Below are 16,986 nucleotides of genomic sequence, written 5' to 3'. Positions count from 1 at the left end.
TTTCCCCCCCCCCAACGAACGGCTTCCCGTTTCGCTCAGGAGAGGTAGCGAACCGGGGCGGAAATCGTCGGTTTGCGCACGAGCTCACACGACCTCCCGCACGAAAACGTAGCGATGTCCCAGTGCACGGGGCTGAGACGAGGGGGGGGAAAGGGGAAGGCCTATTGCTCAGGCCTCGAGTTTGGAGTCTCTCACGCGTACCTGCACAGGAACTTTCAGCCAGATTTTGTCCTTGTACCCCGGGAAGAGCTTATTCAGCGCACCGCCTCCGCCTCCTCCCATTTTGGCAACGCTCTAGAGGAGACAGCTGGTTTCTGACGGACGGGAAATCGCGTTTTCGCGATGAGAGCGCGGAGCAGAACACAGTTCTCTCGGCAGCGCGAGTACACTCTGGTGACGCCGCGCCGTGGTCCACGACGTTCTTGAAGCAGTTGCGCCTTCCGCTCGCGAGAAACAAGAGGGGAAAATCAGACACAGAGAGAAGAGAGATCGGCACAGATAACGAGCGAGGACGAGGCGAAAGAGAGAGAGAGAAACGGGTCAGGAAACAAGTGAAGGAAGAAGCGGAGAGGCGCGTACATGTCCACACGCACATACACGCTCACAGATGCAAACATGCCCAGGATGCAGGTTTGATTGTTTACTTGCACGGGACAGCCTCGAAATCACCGAGGTCGAGAAGACCGTCTCCCCAGATGTCTTTCTCTTTGCTATCACGCAATTTGCACGAGAGGCGCAGACGGACAGCGACTGTCCCCCGAATCGCCTTTTCGCCGCCAGCGCGGCCTGCAAAACGAAGGGCACTTGCGAGACTCAGTTCGGCTTTTAGTCGGGGTACGGGGATTCCCTCTGCTCACCTGTCCCCGCCGAGCCCCAGCGGAGTCCGCACCGCTCGCGGCGCACATCGCGCGAGAACTCCGCACATGCATGCACGTCGCTTGAGCTGGCCGGGTCCGCGGAAAAATCGACAACAGAGCACCTTTTAACGGCGACACGCGTTTGGCCGAGCCGAAAAGCGGACGGGCTCTTCTGGACTCCGAGATTTCGTGTCAAAAGTGTGCACTGGACGGGCATGCACTTCCGGCCGAGCGGCGAAACCGTGTGTCGCGCAGCAGGGAACAGGAAAAAGGAATGGGAGACACGGGATTGATGGGGAAACAGGACGGAGACCGCCGTGAAAACTGACAGAGAGCGGAGGACTGTTGAGGGACTGTGGCTACCGCGAGAGGAGACACTCGGAAGCGGTCGCGCAGGGGCGACAACACACACGCGCACGAGTCGCTCACATCCTCTTCGCACTCGAGCTGGAGCACAGAGGCGAATGCAGAGAAAGAGTACAGGCAGTTGTCTGCTGGCGGAATTCGTTGGTGGAAATGCACAAAAGACGGCGTTCCGCCTGAGATGTGACTCGCACACCACAGACCCCTTGCCCCTGGGTCAACCTTGGAAACTCCCTGCGACTCCTGTCTTCCCACCTGAGCGTTCTGGATCTACGCATCCAAAAAAAACGTCAACTCTGTGCTGGGTCGGCGCCGGGACAGAAGGGTGGATCTCAATGCGAGCGAGTCAGTAGAAAGAAGCGGCACAAGTCAGGCCGGATTCTTCAGCCCCGGCGCTCTGGTCCTTCCCGCGCCAGGGGTACGATGGAAATGAAGTGCAGCGAAAAGGGAATTCCCTATGTGAAATGTGTCAAATGCAGCCGGAGGAAGTGGATTGACACTGGCGGTGCGTGACAAAAACAGGGGATCCTTGGGACAAGGCCTGAACCACACGCACGCTGGGTCCGGAAACTCCATGATACTCGAACAGCTTGTAGAGGCTGGCTACTCAGTGCTGGCATCCTCGGCGACTGGGCTACAAAAGTCGTCGTGCAACCGTGCGAGGACGGGGGGTGCGATCCTCGAGCCCGCGTGGTATCCCAGAACGTTTTTCGTACAATGTCCAGTGGACGAACACGGGAGAAACCAGCTGTCTACGAGCCTGTGTGAAAAAATTGTAAAAACCGTCTGTTGACACTCGAGACCGGACGAAACCCGGTGTCCGTAGAGCGGAACACATGCAACAAATTTGTCAGTTTCTGAAAAAACCTGGTAAGCGTCTTCTAAAGCCCGCACGACCAAACACGTTCAAATCGGCAAGTCACACTCCACATGACACTGCGAACCTTCCTCCCAGCGGAGCAGTCCAGCGTTCACGCGTGCGTGCAAATGCACAAAAAACCCCCGGCGTTCCTTCATAGGAGAGACTTGATTGTGCGCCACTGAACTGCGAACCACGTGACCCATCCAAATCTTCTTCTCAAACTCTCGGCCTCGACAGGCCGAGAGTGCTTGAATACGTCCTCGATTTCCGCCTTCATCTGGCTCTGAAGCTCATGGTCCGTTGTCCTTAAGACACAACTCAGTTCAAGGTCTCGGCGCTCCGCCCGCTCGCTGAAATTCGAACTCCCAAACACGGTCATGTAAGGCAGCAGATGTGTCGAGTCGCTTTCCACCGTGTGCTCCGGATGTTGCGCAGCTACTCTCAACCAGGAACAACGCTGTACAGAAGGGATCTTCCCTCCGATTTCGGGAAACTTTGACACGGAGTTCTCGTCGGCATAGGAGATCCCCCGACACAGCCCTGAAGCCCCCGCCCGAACGTCTACGGCTTCTCGTTGAGTGTTCGCCGGGATAAAAGAGCAGCCTTCTTGATGCTGCTCGAAGCGTTGTTCGGTGAGGCCGTGCGCGGTTTCCCCTCGTGTCGCTCGACTGGGCTCTTCTTCCGGACGGCAGCCGAGTTCTCTCGTTTCTCGGCACGACGTTTCGGCCAGCAGCCAAATCGCCTTGGTATGAAACGTCCACCACGGGCGACAGTACTCAAATAGCACAGAGTCTGAACGTCTACTTTCCGTCTCCTGGAGCATCACGGACTCCGACCCTTCTCGAGGATCCGTGGATCTCGCATCAGACAACTCCCGTCCTGCATTTTGCGCGAGTGCATCTGCTTGTGAATCTCTCCCCTCGCTCTGGTGTCTGTGACCCGAACCGCATACAGTCGCGGGAGTTCGGCGCGCAGCCTGCTCCAGCATCCGAGCTACTTGATGAGCAAGGTAGGCATACGCCTCTGGAATGTAACGCGATACGCCTTTCGACCTGAAAAAACTATTTGCTTGTGGAGCGGCCGTTACAACAGCTACCTTTCTTGTGCGCAAGGCTCTATCGCAGATCCCCGACCCAACTGAAAGATCCGGTTCTCTTTGCCGAGCCTCGGGTAGCAATTGTGTGGCATCCGACTGGGCTACACAGAGAGCGCTGAGGCGCCTCAGCAGTCGGCTAGGGAGATTTAAATAGGGAGAGGCAAGAACCACCGCTGATGAACCAGTTGCAAGACTGGATAGCGGTCTTCTACTATCTTCATCCTCGGAAGCGACAGCATTGTAGCCGGGGGGAGCGAGGGGGGATGACGCACGAACTTGATGTTCCCTATTTGTGCTTAGCGGACGGCCAGAGTGCGCTGTGCTTGATTCTTCAGCGCCGCTGTCTACTTTCTTGAGACGCGCTGAGTTAAACTTTTTTGGTCCACTTTCGCCTGCCTCCACAAAGATCTCGTCGAGGACTCGAGCGAGGTCGTCAATGGGAGGGTCGGTGAAACCCGCTTGAAGAGCGATCTCGAGTGTACAGACACCTGAATCTCTGGCCTTCGCCGCTCGCACTGCCTCTCGTCTTCCCTCATGTCCCACGGCACCCCTTTCTTGCTTGCTCTGCACCGAAGCATGCGAAAGTTCCTGCGAGCTCTGCGAATGTTCACTCTGGCCGCGTGCGTCTCCTTCGCCCGCCCCTTGAGACTTTCTCACCGGCCTTCCTGGGTGCTCAAGATTGCACGCTGCTCCCCCGGGTTCTGCTCGACAGTCTCCCACGCTCCTCCGCTGCGCTTCGTCCCCAAGCGAGAGGCCGCTCTCCTGTCTTTCGCTCTTCAGACCCGACAGTGCGTGCAGGGTTACTCCACTGGAACGGCTGTTCGTGAAAGAAGCGCAGGAGACAGTCTCTGTCTTTGCGGGCAGGTCCGGATTCGCTGCGGAAGCTCGACGGGACTCTGAGAGAGCATTTTCCCGAGAACACGTTTCTTTCAAAAGGCGATAAAAGTCGCGTGAAAAGGCCTCCGGGTTTTGTGTTGGATTGTGCGTCAGAGTGAACTGGGGATCCCAGACGACGTCGAAATCGTTGTTCTCGTCTTGGCTCTCCTTTCCTTCTCTTTCCCGGGCATGCGCCCGCCACAGCGTGTACTCTTCCTCTCTCTCCCTCCCTGCGTCTTCAGCCTCTCCTGCGCGCTTCTCCTCGTGCATGCCGATCGACGACGCGAACGCAGAAGAGACTGGACGAGAACCTGCTTCGTCTCCGCCTTCCCGGCGCAGCGTGCGAAGCTTTTCCCCCTTCGCCGCTTCCGAGTCGCAATCTCTGAAACCTTCCTCGCCGCAGAGTGTCAACTCGTCCTCTGACCCTCTCTTCTTACTCCCACACGCCTGCATGCGCACCGCCTGTGCGTTGTGTCCTGCCTCTCTGCCTTCTGTTTCTGTTCTCGCTCGCCCTCTCTCTCCAGCTTCCGCCACAGACCTCCGACCCGCGTTCACGCAAAGCGGTTGGTCGCGGCGCCTTTCCGCCCTGCGCCTGAGAGAAAAGCTGCCTCGCTGAACTGCCTGGACGATCTCGCACACTGCATTCGCGACAGACGCGTCGTTGATGACCACGTAACGGTCAGCCCTGTTGACGAGGTACTCCTCGCTGAAGTTGGCCCCAGTCAGCAGCACCGTGTCGTCCACGACGAGAGCCTTCATGTGTTGGACACCCACCGCTTCGTTCAGCCGCGGAGGCAGCACGCGCCCGAGAAGCGAGGACGTGGCCAGCGGATTGTGGAAAAAACTAACTCGAACGCTGGGAGCTCGCTCGCCTCTACCCCGGCGCGAAGAAGCGAGCGACGCACACGGCGAAGCCCCGAACGAAGAAAGAGAAGAGGAAGAAGAAAGGGAAGAGGAAGAAAGGGAAGAGGAAGAAGAAGAAAGAGAAGAGGAACGAGAAGAACGAGAAGAAGAAAGAGAAGTAGAAAGAGAAGTAGAAAGAGAAGAAGAAAGAGAAGATGAAAGAGAGGAAGAGGACGTCGCTGTGGCACGGGTGTTGCATGTGCTGGAGAAATCGTTGTGCGGGGGCGGAAACGGTGAAGGCTCGGCACCAGTCGGGTGTACGTCCACCTCAGAGAGTTCTTCGTCGAGCTTGAGAAGGGGGGCGAGAACGGAGGCGGAAGATCCGTTCTTGTCTGTTCGCGTCCCTCGTAAACGGTCGACCAGAATGTGGACCTGCAGACGTCTTTTGCCCAGGCTTTCTTCCTGGTCTCTCTCTCTCGCAGAGACGCGTGTCCTCTCTGCTCTTCCGTTTTCCCCGTTCCTCTGCCCTCCCGCCACCGTCGGCGCGACCGCACGTGCCTTCCATCGCTGATCTCCGGCCCACAAGAACTCGCCAAACGCGCTGCCTGGTCGCGCGCTCTCTCGCATGCATGCAACCTCCCGCATGCGCCGCCTGAGCAAGTCCACGAGGAACCGCTCCCGCGGGCCAGTCCCGATGTAAAGAGCTGCCAGCGCGACTCGTCGCTGCGCCCTGGAAAGGAGGAATGCCGACACCTGAAAAAAGTGGGAAGGCGTCTTCAGGAAGCGCACCGCGCGCGGGGGAACAGCAAATCGAAGTCGCATCGCTGAAACGGCGCCGATTTTTGAAAAGAAAACACAAGAGAGACATCCTCACGCGCAGGTATTCGCACCCACTAGAGAAGATATGCAAGTGCAAACACACACGCAAATCTACATCTATCTGCATATATGTGGGAATGCCTGTGAAATGAACATGGACCCAAGCATCTATATATATATATATATATGTATAATTTGTATACGGAGGAAGGTGTTTTGTATGGAGATGCGGGAGAGCCCTTTGTGCGATTCGGAGACAGGGAAGTTGGAAGTAAGGAGACAGGCAAATGCAGAAGGCGACACGTGATCAGCGAACAAAGAACACACGCAGATGATCGCTTCCGAGACGGAGAGACGGGACAACACGACCTTCGCGTAAAAAAATGTGTCTTGCGAGGGAAGAAACCGCAAAGGAGAGAGCGAGAACAGCGAGAACCGACGCAGAGGAAATGCACGAGAAGGGGGCGCCTTGACAAAGAGAGAAAGGAGATGAAGGCCTTTTTAAATAAAAATTCTTGGAGGAAGAAGAGCAACCCGACGATCGAGGAACAGAGCGAGACAGCAGCAAAAACACGAGGGGCCTGAGCGCGAAGAATGGACGAGAAACTTCGCCTTTCAAAGGCCCGACGGGGAAATCACGGAGAAGAGAAAAGGCGCCAGAGAAGAGGAAAAGAACAATGCGAGAGAAAGCAAGAAGAAAGGTTGTCGCTGGGATTTTCTAGAGTGTCTTGCGGCCTTTTCCGCATGAAAACATGCCAGCGAAAAAAACTCTGCATGCGCGCACTGGTCTCGCTGGCCGTTCAAACATCGACCGACTGTTTTCCAGAAAAGAAGCTTTGTCAAGACGAGAGAGAATGCAGACTTTTTTCGCCTGCAGAGAAAAGGAGAGTCCCTTCTCTCCTGTATATACAGAGGAAACGACGCCCTGTCTGGGCGTCGCCGACGTCGCGTATCAGACCCGCTCTTGTCTCGTTTCGTGAGAGACCAGTGCGTTTCTTTTTCGTGTTTCGACATTCTGCTCGTCCATCTCCTCTTTCTTCCTCCTTGTCTCTCCAGCAGTCCAGTGTCAACGCTCTCGTTCTCCACGTTGTTTCCCTGAAGCGCTGCAGCGGCTCTCGCTGCCTTCTCGAATTCTCTCCGGCCCCGCCGCGTCTTTCTACACTCCCTGAGGCATGCAGTTTCTGCGCGCTGTCCTCTCCCTGTGCACGTCTGAGCTTCGCTTCTCTTCCTTTCGCGCCTCTCCTTTCCCGCCGTCGAACCAGGGAGGTCCAAACCCGCGCATGCAGACTCTCCTCTCCGCAGATCATATCTATATACAGGGATATAAGTACCGAGATCTGTAATATATATATATATATTTATTTATATAATATATATATCTATGTATACGTATACGTGCAAGCGCATGCATATATGTGTGAATTTAAACGTATATATGGAGACTGAGGAAGGGCCGAAGTTTGTTTTGCTCAGTGCGCTTTCTGCCAAATGGAGGGAGGCTCGGTGGGTCGGTTGGAAGAGGCCTTCCAGGAGGTTTCGCTCGGAGGGAAGAAAGGCACTTTTTTTCTGACTTCAAAAGCCCTAGCTTTTATCACCCGTGTCGACGGCTCTTCGGCCCAGGAAGGTGGACAGGAAGGAGGTGGTGAGAAGAAAGAAAGCGAAGACCTGCCGGAGCCGGCGGGATCGGACAAAACCCAGTTCGAGCTCCAGCTCCTCGTGTGGCTGCAGCAATGGACGTCGACAGAAAGGTCGAAGAAGAGCGCAAAAGTACGAAGCGCGACGAGCGCGTTTGTGGTTCCCTCGTGATTTTTGTAATTCTTCTCGAACTGTGGTGACTCGACGCAACGCTTCTGCTTCACTCTTCCTCACTTATCCCCCGTTCCTCTCTGGTGATTATGCGCTCGCTTTCCTGCGAAGTCCATCTTTTCGCCAACGAACCTCTTTTTCCTCCTCTCCTTTATCTCCTTTATCTCCTCTCTTCTTTTTTCTCTTGTGTCGAAGTGTGTCTGTTTCGTTTGCTCTGTGCCCACCGGACTGGATCTTTGCCAGGTTGCCGACTCTCCCGGAGCTGTGGTTTCGCGCCGCGATTTCTGCGGTCGCTTTCCCTGCGAGACTCCTCGATCGGCCACAAACCGTTTCCTCCGACTTCTCTCCTTCCCTCTGTGCAGGCTCGCCTGACATTCTCCAACGCCGCCGTCCTCCCTTCTGCGTCTGCATGCGTTCCGGCCACGAGCACGGCGGTCCTCGACTTCGGAACCGACCGTGGGAAGATGGACGCTGCATGCAACCTCTTGCAGCAGCTCCACACCGCGGAACGCCACAGACACCCTGTCTCGCTGCACGCCTGCGACGCCAGTTCTCAAGAGGTGAACTTTCCGCTCCATGTCCCAGCCCAAAATAATTCACGGATGGACCTATGCACATACAGGCCCCCCAAAATATATCTACAAACAGGTGCATTCGTGCATATATATATATATATATATATATAACGGCATATGCATGTACATATAGAGATGTGTATGCATATATATATATCTATATATGTACCTATCTAAATTTGCATATATGTGCATCTCTATTTATGTGGGAATTGGATGCGGGCACATTCGAGAGCGTCGCCTCCCCCCCCCCCTCTAGAGAGATTTTTTTTGTGAGGAAAGAGGGGCGAGGGCGCGATTGAGGGAGAGCAAAGAGCTGAGGCACTTATAAGGAACTGGGTTGTGTGTACCTCGTGAAGCTGGAGTCATCTTCAGTATCCCAGGCGTTCCCCTCCCGGCCTGTGGCGTCGCCGTGTCTGCTGGACATGCGGCATGACAGGCCTCAGCTTTTTGCTCCTTTCCACCACTTAAAAACGCACATTCTCTCGAGAAGAAGGACAGATATCTCCACATTTTCACGTTTGCACTGTTTTCTTTCGACCGCAGTCCCGTGGTTGCGCCTGAGTTGGGCGTGTGTGTGTGTTGACGGCGAGGCGTGTCACACCTGCAACGCTTTTCTGCGCGTTTGCTTCTGTTGCCTCGCGGTGGACTCCTGCAACGCCAGCGGCAGGTTTTCCTGGAGGACTTGAAAAGCGCTCTGGCCCTCCCGGCGACGTCGGATCTGCATGCGTCGCTCTCACTGCGCGTCCTTCTGCTTCCCGCTGCCTTTGCCGCGATCGCCGCACCGAGCTCGAGGTCGCCTTCTCTTCCAGGCGCCGAAGTCGCGCAAGAGAGCGAAAGAGCCTCGGTCGCGCCGGGCTGCGCAACCCCTCCCAGAGTCCAGAGCGGACGCACGCCTGACCCTGCCGGTACACCTGGGTCAGGTGTACATACACCTGGTGGACAGGGCGAGGGCCGACAGGAGGGTGTCTCCGACTCGGGCAAAAAACGGGGCGTGGCCTCAGGCCTGGGATCCCGCGGAGACGATTCTGCTCCAGGACTGCCGAAGCGAACCAAGAGTGCGAGCGGCCCCGGCAAAGACCAGCAAAAGTAAGCAGACTGCGAAGAAACAGCTTGAGCTCTTCAGATCGAATCTGAAGCCAGCATTCAGTCTGTGTGCTGTGTCGGCAATGCAGATATTTTGCTTCGTTTGCGACTGCACACATATCGAGATAACTCACAAACCGTGTTTGTCTTGTCGCGATTCGTTCTCGCGTGTACGGGGATCCCCGTACCTTTTCCGCGCACCTCTTCCAGCTGTACACGTGCCTGGTTTTCGACGCTCATCATTACCGGCTATAGATCTTCTTCCGCGATGGTATCTGTGAAGCGCCGAGCGAAGAAATGACGGCGTTCGCGCGAGTCGTGTTTCCTCGTTGCGACAAACCAGCGCAAGTCGTGTGCCAGCGAGCGAAGATGATTCTGGGCGTTTCTTTCTCCGCCTCTTTTTTTGTTTCCCAGGCCAGCTAAACTTCAGCAACCGTCCCTTTCTTCCCCCCCCACCCCTCTTGCCGCTGCTCCAGTGGGGGTTCGCCCTCGTCTGCATCTTGAGACAGTGGAGAGATTCGAGAGCTTGCGGGAAGAGCGCGAAGTGGTAGCCACGCGGCGCAGTTTGCTGCAGAAGAACGCAGTTTTGCGAAACCTGTATCAGTTTCTTGTCGGCGAGCCAGACGAAAGCGACCTCGGCGACAGGTCAAACGAAGCTGACCCAGACACCGGAGACGCAGCGAATGGAAGAAGCCTTTCAGCTGGAAAAAACGTGAAGAAGGGAAGAGAGGGCCGCACACCAGGAAAGGTGCTGAGCCGCGAGGAATTCTGGAAGCTCCATGAGACCGATGTCGTGGCACACCGCGCACAACTCGCTCGTAAGCGTCGGGGTTCCGCGTATCTTTGCGTCTCGCCGTGTCGCTTTGAGTCCTAGTCTCCTGGCCGACCTGGCATTCGTCTCGCCTGCCTCTCCTCGCGCTGTCTCTTCTGGTTCCTTTCTCCCCCGAGTTGGTTCCATTGTCTCCCTCGTTCGCCTCCGGCGCCAAGTGCAGGCTCGCCTTGTCCGTTTTCTGCCGTCTCGTCTCGCGATGTGGATGGCGGTGGCGAGTGTCCTTCCTCTCTCGCTGTCTGTGCACCTCGCAACTCGGGCGAGAGGAAAACGGTAAGGAGTGCAGCCGCGGAACCGACTTGGCGCGCGTTGCGGCCACAGTCGGGGTTTGACGCCCCGCGGTCCCGGCGCCTCTCCCTCCGCTCCTGATGGCGGCAGCAACGGAAAAAGCAACGCGCTTTCTCGCTCCTGTATTTGTTCAGCGGATCCGCCCGCGTCCGCGTTTCTGATTCGGCCACCGCAGTTTGAGTACGTCGGAGGCAGCGGCACAGGGGGATCGGAGAAACCTTCGCTGTTCGTGGATTGCAGCGAGCAAATGCTGGAGGCGATTCTCGAGGAAGACCCGCGGATCCACGAGGTGTACAGACAGCTCGTCCCCACAGGTACCGGACCGCGGGAGCCGGCGCAGCAGCGAAGAGAGAGAGAGCCTAGGCAAAAAGAAGACTGGAACCGTGGTCTCAATCTCTCTGTGCATGCACACTGTGGGTAACGGCGCCGTCGGTGTCCGCCGCCGACACTTTGTCCCTTGGATTATGTTCGTTTGCCGAGGAAACCGCGCCTTCTCACGCGTGACATCTCAACCCCTGTCTGCCTCCAAGAAGTACACGTGCGAGAGAACACCCAAGCAACGTATTACTCGCCACAGCACATATGCATATATATATATATATATTAATGTGCAAATATTCATTAGCGGACGCACATAATTACACATATGTCTATATTTTTGCGTATATGTTTGCGTACACACCTTCCATTTGTCCGTTAGTACATACGTGCGTGCATCTGCGGTGTATATCCGTGCGTATTTTGGGGGTACGAACTGTGTCGCCCAGCTGTCTCTCCAGGTGTCGATCCAGCACGCGATGCACTTTGGTTTCTCAGGACGGATCACGCGCGAGAAGTTCTTTGAGCGTCTCTTCCAGTCCAAGTATTTCCAAGAATTCCTCGGCCTTCCTGCTAGAGCCAGTGCGGTGGGCCACACTGCGCTCGACGGCCTTTCAGGCGACGACGCCGGCGCCCTCATCAACCTCTCCAACACCGCCCCCACCATCCTCGTAAGCCCCCACAAATACGGCAATGCCTCCATAAAGACACTTACACACACATATATACATGTATATATATACATGTATATATGTATAGGCATGCAAGTAGCCAGGAGCAAGAACTTTGGAGGCATATTCCGCTGTGGTGAACCGGCGAGACAGACGGAAGACCAGACGCCGCCAGGAGACAAACGGGTTTCGGGAGAGGGAGGAAGAAACGGGGGAAATGGGGAATTGAAAAGGCGAAAAGACTAGATTCACGCCCGCGGGATTGGAGTTTTCTGTGACTGTGTCACCTCTTTTTCCATTTCCGCGTTTTGGTTTTTCCTCGCCTGCTTCTCCCTTCTTGGCGTGTATCTCTCGTGATTTGCGTCTGTCCCGCCCGGTGTGTCTCTGTGGTCTTTTTTCTTCGTTTTTGCGCAGGCTCCATCGCCCCAGACGGTCCTCGAGCTCGCAACGCCTTCCGAGGATCTCATCAGCACAGAGGCCTTTCGCCTGCGGGGATTTGGAACCGCTGACGGCCTCAACTCGTTCGGCGGAGACTTCGTCGACTCGACTGGCGCCACCGTCCGCACGACCTCTGCACTCGATCCCCAGGCCGACGGTGAGCCCGCGGGAAAAAGGAAGCCAGAAAGAGAACGAGGGAAAGAGTGAAAGGAAAGGGAGAGAGAGGTAGACAGAGAACGAGGGAAAGTGTGAAGGAAAGGAAGAGAGAGGTAGACAGAGAACGAGGGAAAGAGTGAAGGAAAGGGAGAGAGAGGTAGACAGAGAACGAGGGAAAGAGTGAAGGAAAGGGAGAGAGAGGTAGACAGAGAACGAGGGAAAGAGTGAAGGAACGGGAGAGAGAGGTAGACAGAGAACGAGGGAAAGAGTGAAGGAAAGGGAGAGAGAGGTAGACAGAGAACGAGGGAAAGAGTGAAGGAAAGGGAGAGAGAGGTAGACAGAGAACGAGGGAAAGAGTGAAGGAACGGGAGAGAGAGGTAGACAGAGAACGAGGGAAAGGGTGAAGGAAAGGGAGAGAGAGAAAAGGAGATAAAGGGCGAAAGGAAGCGAGAACGAGAGAGAGAGGAGCAGAGATGTCGGAGGGGGAAGAAAAGGCCAGACGCCTTGTGCCCGCAGGAGCTAGTCTGTTGTCTTCAGGTGGTTACAGAGCTAGTTGCAAGTGCCCTGTGGCTTTCCTTGTTCACCCGAGTTCCGGCATCCAAAGCGCGTGTGTGCAGTGTCAACGTCAACCTCTGTTTTCTTGAGACAGCAAAACTGTGCATTTCAGGCGTTTGGGTTTGCGGTGGGTTCTCGCCGTGGATTTTTTCAGTTTTTTTTTTTTTTTTTGTCTTTTCACCCAGCTCTTCCCGGCGTCCCGAGCACCCGCCGACCCTTGCAGAGTCGGCTGCTCGAGCGCTTCAATCGCCAGTCCCACCGTCTCCTCCTGCAGCACATGTTGCCTCCGACCGCGGTCGCGGCGCAGCAGACAGGGCCCGGAGCCCCAAGCGGCGGCGAGAGCGCGACCGCCGGGGAGCTTGCGCGAGTTCACGAGCAGCTGCAGTTGCTCGCCGACCAGGAACAGAAGATCTTTGGGGCGCAGCAGGAAAACCGACGAAGCCGGCAAGGCCCCAGCGGAAAGGCCCCGCGACCCCACACGCGCCCGACAGAGAGTACGGGAGACAGTGGCGACACGTTGGAGATATGCGTTCGTCTTCGTGTGCACGGGGCCTGGTTCGCTGTCCACTGCTGTTCGTCTCGCCCTCTCTCGCTCTCTGTATACACCGCCTCGTCTGCCCTCTGTTTCTCGACAACTTTGCTACCAATCAGATAACACCTGAAGCTCGACTCTCCCTGTTACACATGATGAAAGGGATTTCTAGGTTTCTACAAACGGCCTGTTCTCGGGGGAATGCCTCGTCGAGGCCTCTTTTCCACTGTTCGTCTCCGCTTCCAGTCCTCCTGTCTCTGTCCCTTGTTCTCGCGTGTTGTCATCTCTTCGGGGACTTCGTTTGTCTCTGTGCTTGTCTTTCTGTGTGCATTTGCCTCCTCGGCCTTCCCGCCATCGCCGCCAGCGGGTCCAGCTTTGAAGAACCACCGAGTCGCCGAAGACATTCGACTATCTGACCTTGCGGCTCCAGAGACAGTCTCCTACCAGCGTCTCGAGGTCAGCCGGCGCCAGCTCTACGCGGCGGGGAGTCGCACGGCGCCTTGGCTCTTAGCGAAGACCCGAGCCGCCGCTGCTGCATGCGTCGAAGGGGAGACTTCGAGGCCTGCCGACAACGCGACCAGCGGTGACGCGGCTCAGCGGGAGAGCGCGGCGCGAGAAGCCGAGAAGCACGAGGCGGAAGAGTGGATTCGAAGCGCCGCGCAGAGAGTCGAGGGGCACACGGTGAGAGGCGATTCCAGCTCCAAAAGAGCCTCTCTTTTCCCCACGTTTTTTCAGCTGCCTTGTGGCTGTGTAGCGTTTTTCTCGTGGCCTCATTCAGGTGGGGAACTCCTCTCACGCGTGACATACGGAAACAGGTGTCTCTCAGGTGCGGTTTCGTCCCTTCTTCTCAGAGGTGTTGTTTTGCTTCTCTGCTTCCGTCTCTGCTTTCCTCTTCTTTCTTGCGTAGGTCTGTCCGTGTTTCTTCCTCGTTCTGGCCTTTCCTGCTCTCTCTTCCTCTCGAAACTCTGATGCACTGCCCTCTCGTGGGAACTCCCGTGTGGTTCTTGCGTCTGAGCGTTTCTTTCGCTCCTCTCTCTGCGGCGAAGTCCCCGTTCCTTCGTCAAAAGGCGTCGACACCTGCGTTTCGGGAAACGGAAGCCGCTTGTTCACTCTCCACCAACACAAATGACGCTCCGTTCAAACCCCATGTCCCCCTCCCTCGCCTTGCAAATAGGTATACGCATGCTTGTCGGAACGCACGGGCGCTCATAGATACAGAGAGACATATATATTTATATGTATATATATATATATATTTATATTTATAAATGTGTATGTGTTTTATGTGTATGTTTTTGTGCGTGTTTGGCTGTTCCGTGGATTCTAGGTGACGCCCGGGGCTGCGTTGTATGAAACGGGGCGGTACATGTTTGTCTTCAACACCAAGCTTTGCCAGAGCGAGAAGGTGGCTCACGTCGCAGCGCGTAAGTGAAGAGTCGCGTATGGCGAGTGCGCATTTGGCCTCGCAGAGCGCGGTCCGCAAGCCAAGTGCAGGGGAGGCGAGCTTCTCGTCAAGGTCTCGGTGAAGGTCGCCGGCTCGGTTGTGTCTCTGTGGCGTTAACTGGTTGGATATCCTTCCTGGAAACGTTCTTCTCGCCGTTAGCCCCGCGACCAGTGTCTCTCCCTCCTCCATGCGCCTCTCTTGCCGTAGTCGCTGCGCCTCCTCTCGCCTGCGACGGTGTCTCTGCATGCGTGCCCGGTCGCGTTTCCTGCGCTGTGTCTCGACAGTGGACTACGAGCCGGTGACAGTGAGCGCAGTGCGTGTACACCAGGCGCGAGTGACGGAGCTCCTGCAGCACTTTTACGCCTCGGCTGTCCCTGACGTAAGTTCTGGATCTCGGCGAGGCTTCGTAGCAAAGCGGTGGGCACTTTCTTCGCACACAGCTGAGGCTTGCACACCGGAGCATTTCAACGCAGAAAGCGAGATAGGCGACGCTCGGCGCAAGTGCGCGGGGGCGTCTCTCCAGCAGATACAGCGCAGATCCACCTGGTGTTTTGAGGTGTACAGCCCCTGCGGAGAAGGAGTGAGGAAGAGCCGGTAGACATGCCGAAAAAAACTACGAGACAGTGTGGGATGTTTAGACGCCAAAGACCGGCAAAGAGCGACAAACAGGAGAGCTCATCTGCTAACGACCTACGAATCGGGGGACAGGAATCTGCGGTTGACGGGCATCTGAGGATTGCGGTCGCATCTCCATCTCTTTCTTCATTTTTTTCCTTCTCGGTTTGGGTCGAGGTACGAGACGGAGAACTTCAGCGACTCTGGGGGGGCTGCCTTTTAAGATCCGTGTCGGCTTACGAATGCGTGCATACAGGAAGAAAAGCGCAAGCGAATTATTCAGGCTCTCGACGCCACGAAGAACGAACTGGAGAGAACGCAAGTAAGCTTCCGATCTGCGCGGCCTTTGATGTTATCTTGCTGCCGTCGCTCTCGCATGCAGAGAGAGCGGCTTCGACGCACCCGGCGCGTCGCCTACGGAGCTGCTGGAATGCAAAAGACCGCACAATGTCATATATATTTATATATATGCAGTCATTAGCGCAGATGGCTCCAGAAGTGTCATGAAACTCAAAAATATGCATACATATATATATATATATATATATATATATATATGTATATATTCGTGTATGAATGTATACTTGCATTTCATACGTGTATCCAAGATATATATATATATATATATATATGTTGTTGGGTGACGCGCTTTGTGGTACGCTTATTGGTGCTGAATGTTTGTGCGCGGGGCCCTAAACGCATGTTGTTTGAACTGTGTGTCTGTGGGTGTTTTCATCTGCCAGGAGAGCACCTTCGGGCCGTACACGGGAGCGGCAACCAAGGCGTTGTGCATGCCGTTGTTTGATCAAATAAATGCGGCCAAGTTGCATCACAACAAGCTGAAAAAGCTGCTGTCGGATTTGCGGGCGCAGAGGAAGTCGCACCATTTGCGGCACGCAGCACTAACACAGCCTCCAGCTCCTCAGCCGGACGAGCGGCGAGAGGCAATCTCCGCTGGCTCGTAATTTGTTTGCGGTTTTTTCGACGTGTGTAACGGGGGCGCTGGACTTCGGTGTTAGGTCACCTTTGGCTGTCGACTTTCTTCCTTCCCCCGGACCGCGTCCTTTCTCAAATCGCTGATGTGTTCCAGCGTCCACCTAGGAAGCAGCCGACTTGCAGAAAGCCGCTGTCTACATGTCTGCGGCTACTTCCGAGCCGCCTTGCGCTCTTCAGCTCTTTGGGAGGTTCTAAACGGTCTCGAGGGTCTCCAGAGCTCTCTCTTTCGTTTGCAAAACACTGTCACTGGAGGCAGTCCGGTCGTTTTTGACGTTTCCAGCAGTCGCACACACGCGAGTATGGAGAGACGTCGCCCGATCGTTCTGCTTTTAGTCGCTGAAGAGAAAGACCCAGCTTGTGCCGCACTGAACCAGCAGTGGGCCGGGAAACGTGAAGGGGTAGGCAGGCGTGATGTCACGTGTTCTCTGTGTCACTCGTTCAGCCGCGAGCACTTTCCCACTTGTTTCTGACTCGTGTAGAGAGCGGTTTCACGGGGATCCGTGGACGCGCAGGTTCAAACTGCGCCTGTCCAGGAAAGCAGAAGAGCTGAAGATGTCCACGGGAACCGACATAGAGCCCGTATCGGTGTGGTGTGCAGTTTGTTCACAGTTTCGCGGATTGAACGTATCGGCGCACATGTAGGAGAGAGCCGGGGTGGGCATTTTGGGTCGCCAGCGTCGATCACGTAGCGAGCGAGAGGGTGCACTCTGGCGTGGAAGCGTGGAGCAGTATCAACACTGCTTCGACAAAACGTAGATGTAAAATTGTAAATGGTCCGTGACTATCTTACGTGATGTGCCTTGGCACGTGCTCAAAGGTGTATACAGTCCATTGGCACACTGTCTGCTGAGTGCAGATCTCCATTTTGGAAGACTGCCTGCCTCCGGAACTGTTCGGATTGTGTCGTTGACTGGATGGAGGCTGAGCAGCCTTCCGTTGCCGGGGAGGCGGCCTTTGCGGT

At 55.7% G+C, this 16,986-nt stretch overlaps 3 protein-coding genes across 3 annotated transcripts in view; 1 reads left to right on the top strand and 2 right to left on the bottom strand.

The window, feature by feature from the left end:
* The window catches only part of NCLIV_063330 (Ubiquinol-cytochrome c reductase cytochrome c1 subunit, related), a gene marked incomplete at both ends in the record, with an annotated part of 3,045 nt that extends 2,763 nt beyond the window's left edge, over window positions 1-282 (bottom strand). The window contains one exon of the mRNA XM_003885884.1: window positions 202-282. Coding sequence (XP_003885933.1) covers window positions 202-282 — 81 coding nt within the window. The remainder of the gene's footprint in view (window positions 1-201) is intronic.
* Window positions 283-2,233: 1,951 nt separating this feature from the next.
* On the bottom strand, window positions 2,234-5,719 carry NCLIV_063320 (putative phosphatidylglycerophosphate synthase; the record flags this gene model as incomplete). The annotated part of the gene is made up of 1 exon (XM_003885883.1): window positions 2,234-5,719. The coding sequence occupies one exon, from the start codon at window positions 5,717-5,719 to the stop codon at window positions 2,234-2,236; it is 3,486 nt and encodes a 1,161-aa protein (XP_003885932.1).
* Window positions 5,720-7,204: 1,485 nt separating this feature from the next.
* On the top strand, window positions 7,205-15,994 carry NCLIV_063310 (conserved hypothetical protein; the record flags this gene model as incomplete). Its single annotated transcript, XM_003885882.1, has 13 exons — window positions 7,205-7,483; window positions 7,885-8,082; window positions 8,762-9,186; window positions 9,598-10,001; window positions 10,435-10,614; window positions 11,117-11,289; window positions 11,704-11,884; window positions 12,624-12,932; window positions 13,335-13,651; window positions 14,298-14,394; window positions 14,699-14,793; window positions 15,286-15,351; window positions 15,773-15,994. 13 exons carry the CDS (start codon window positions 7,205-7,207, stop codon window positions 15,992-15,994), a joined length of 2,946 nt encoding a protein of 981 aa, XP_003885931.1.
* Between the last annotated feature and the right edge of the window lie 992 nt (window positions 15,995-16,986).

The sequence above is a fragment of the Neospora caninum genome, chromosome XII (genome assembly GCF_000208865.1).
Source record: "Neospora caninum Liverpool complete genome, chromosome XII".
NCBI lineage: Eukaryota > Apicomplexa > Conoidasida > Eucoccidiorida > Sarcocystidae > Neospora > Neospora caninum.
Note: the sequence above shows the minus strand (reverse complement) of the source record. Positions and strands in the feature narration are given on the sequence as shown.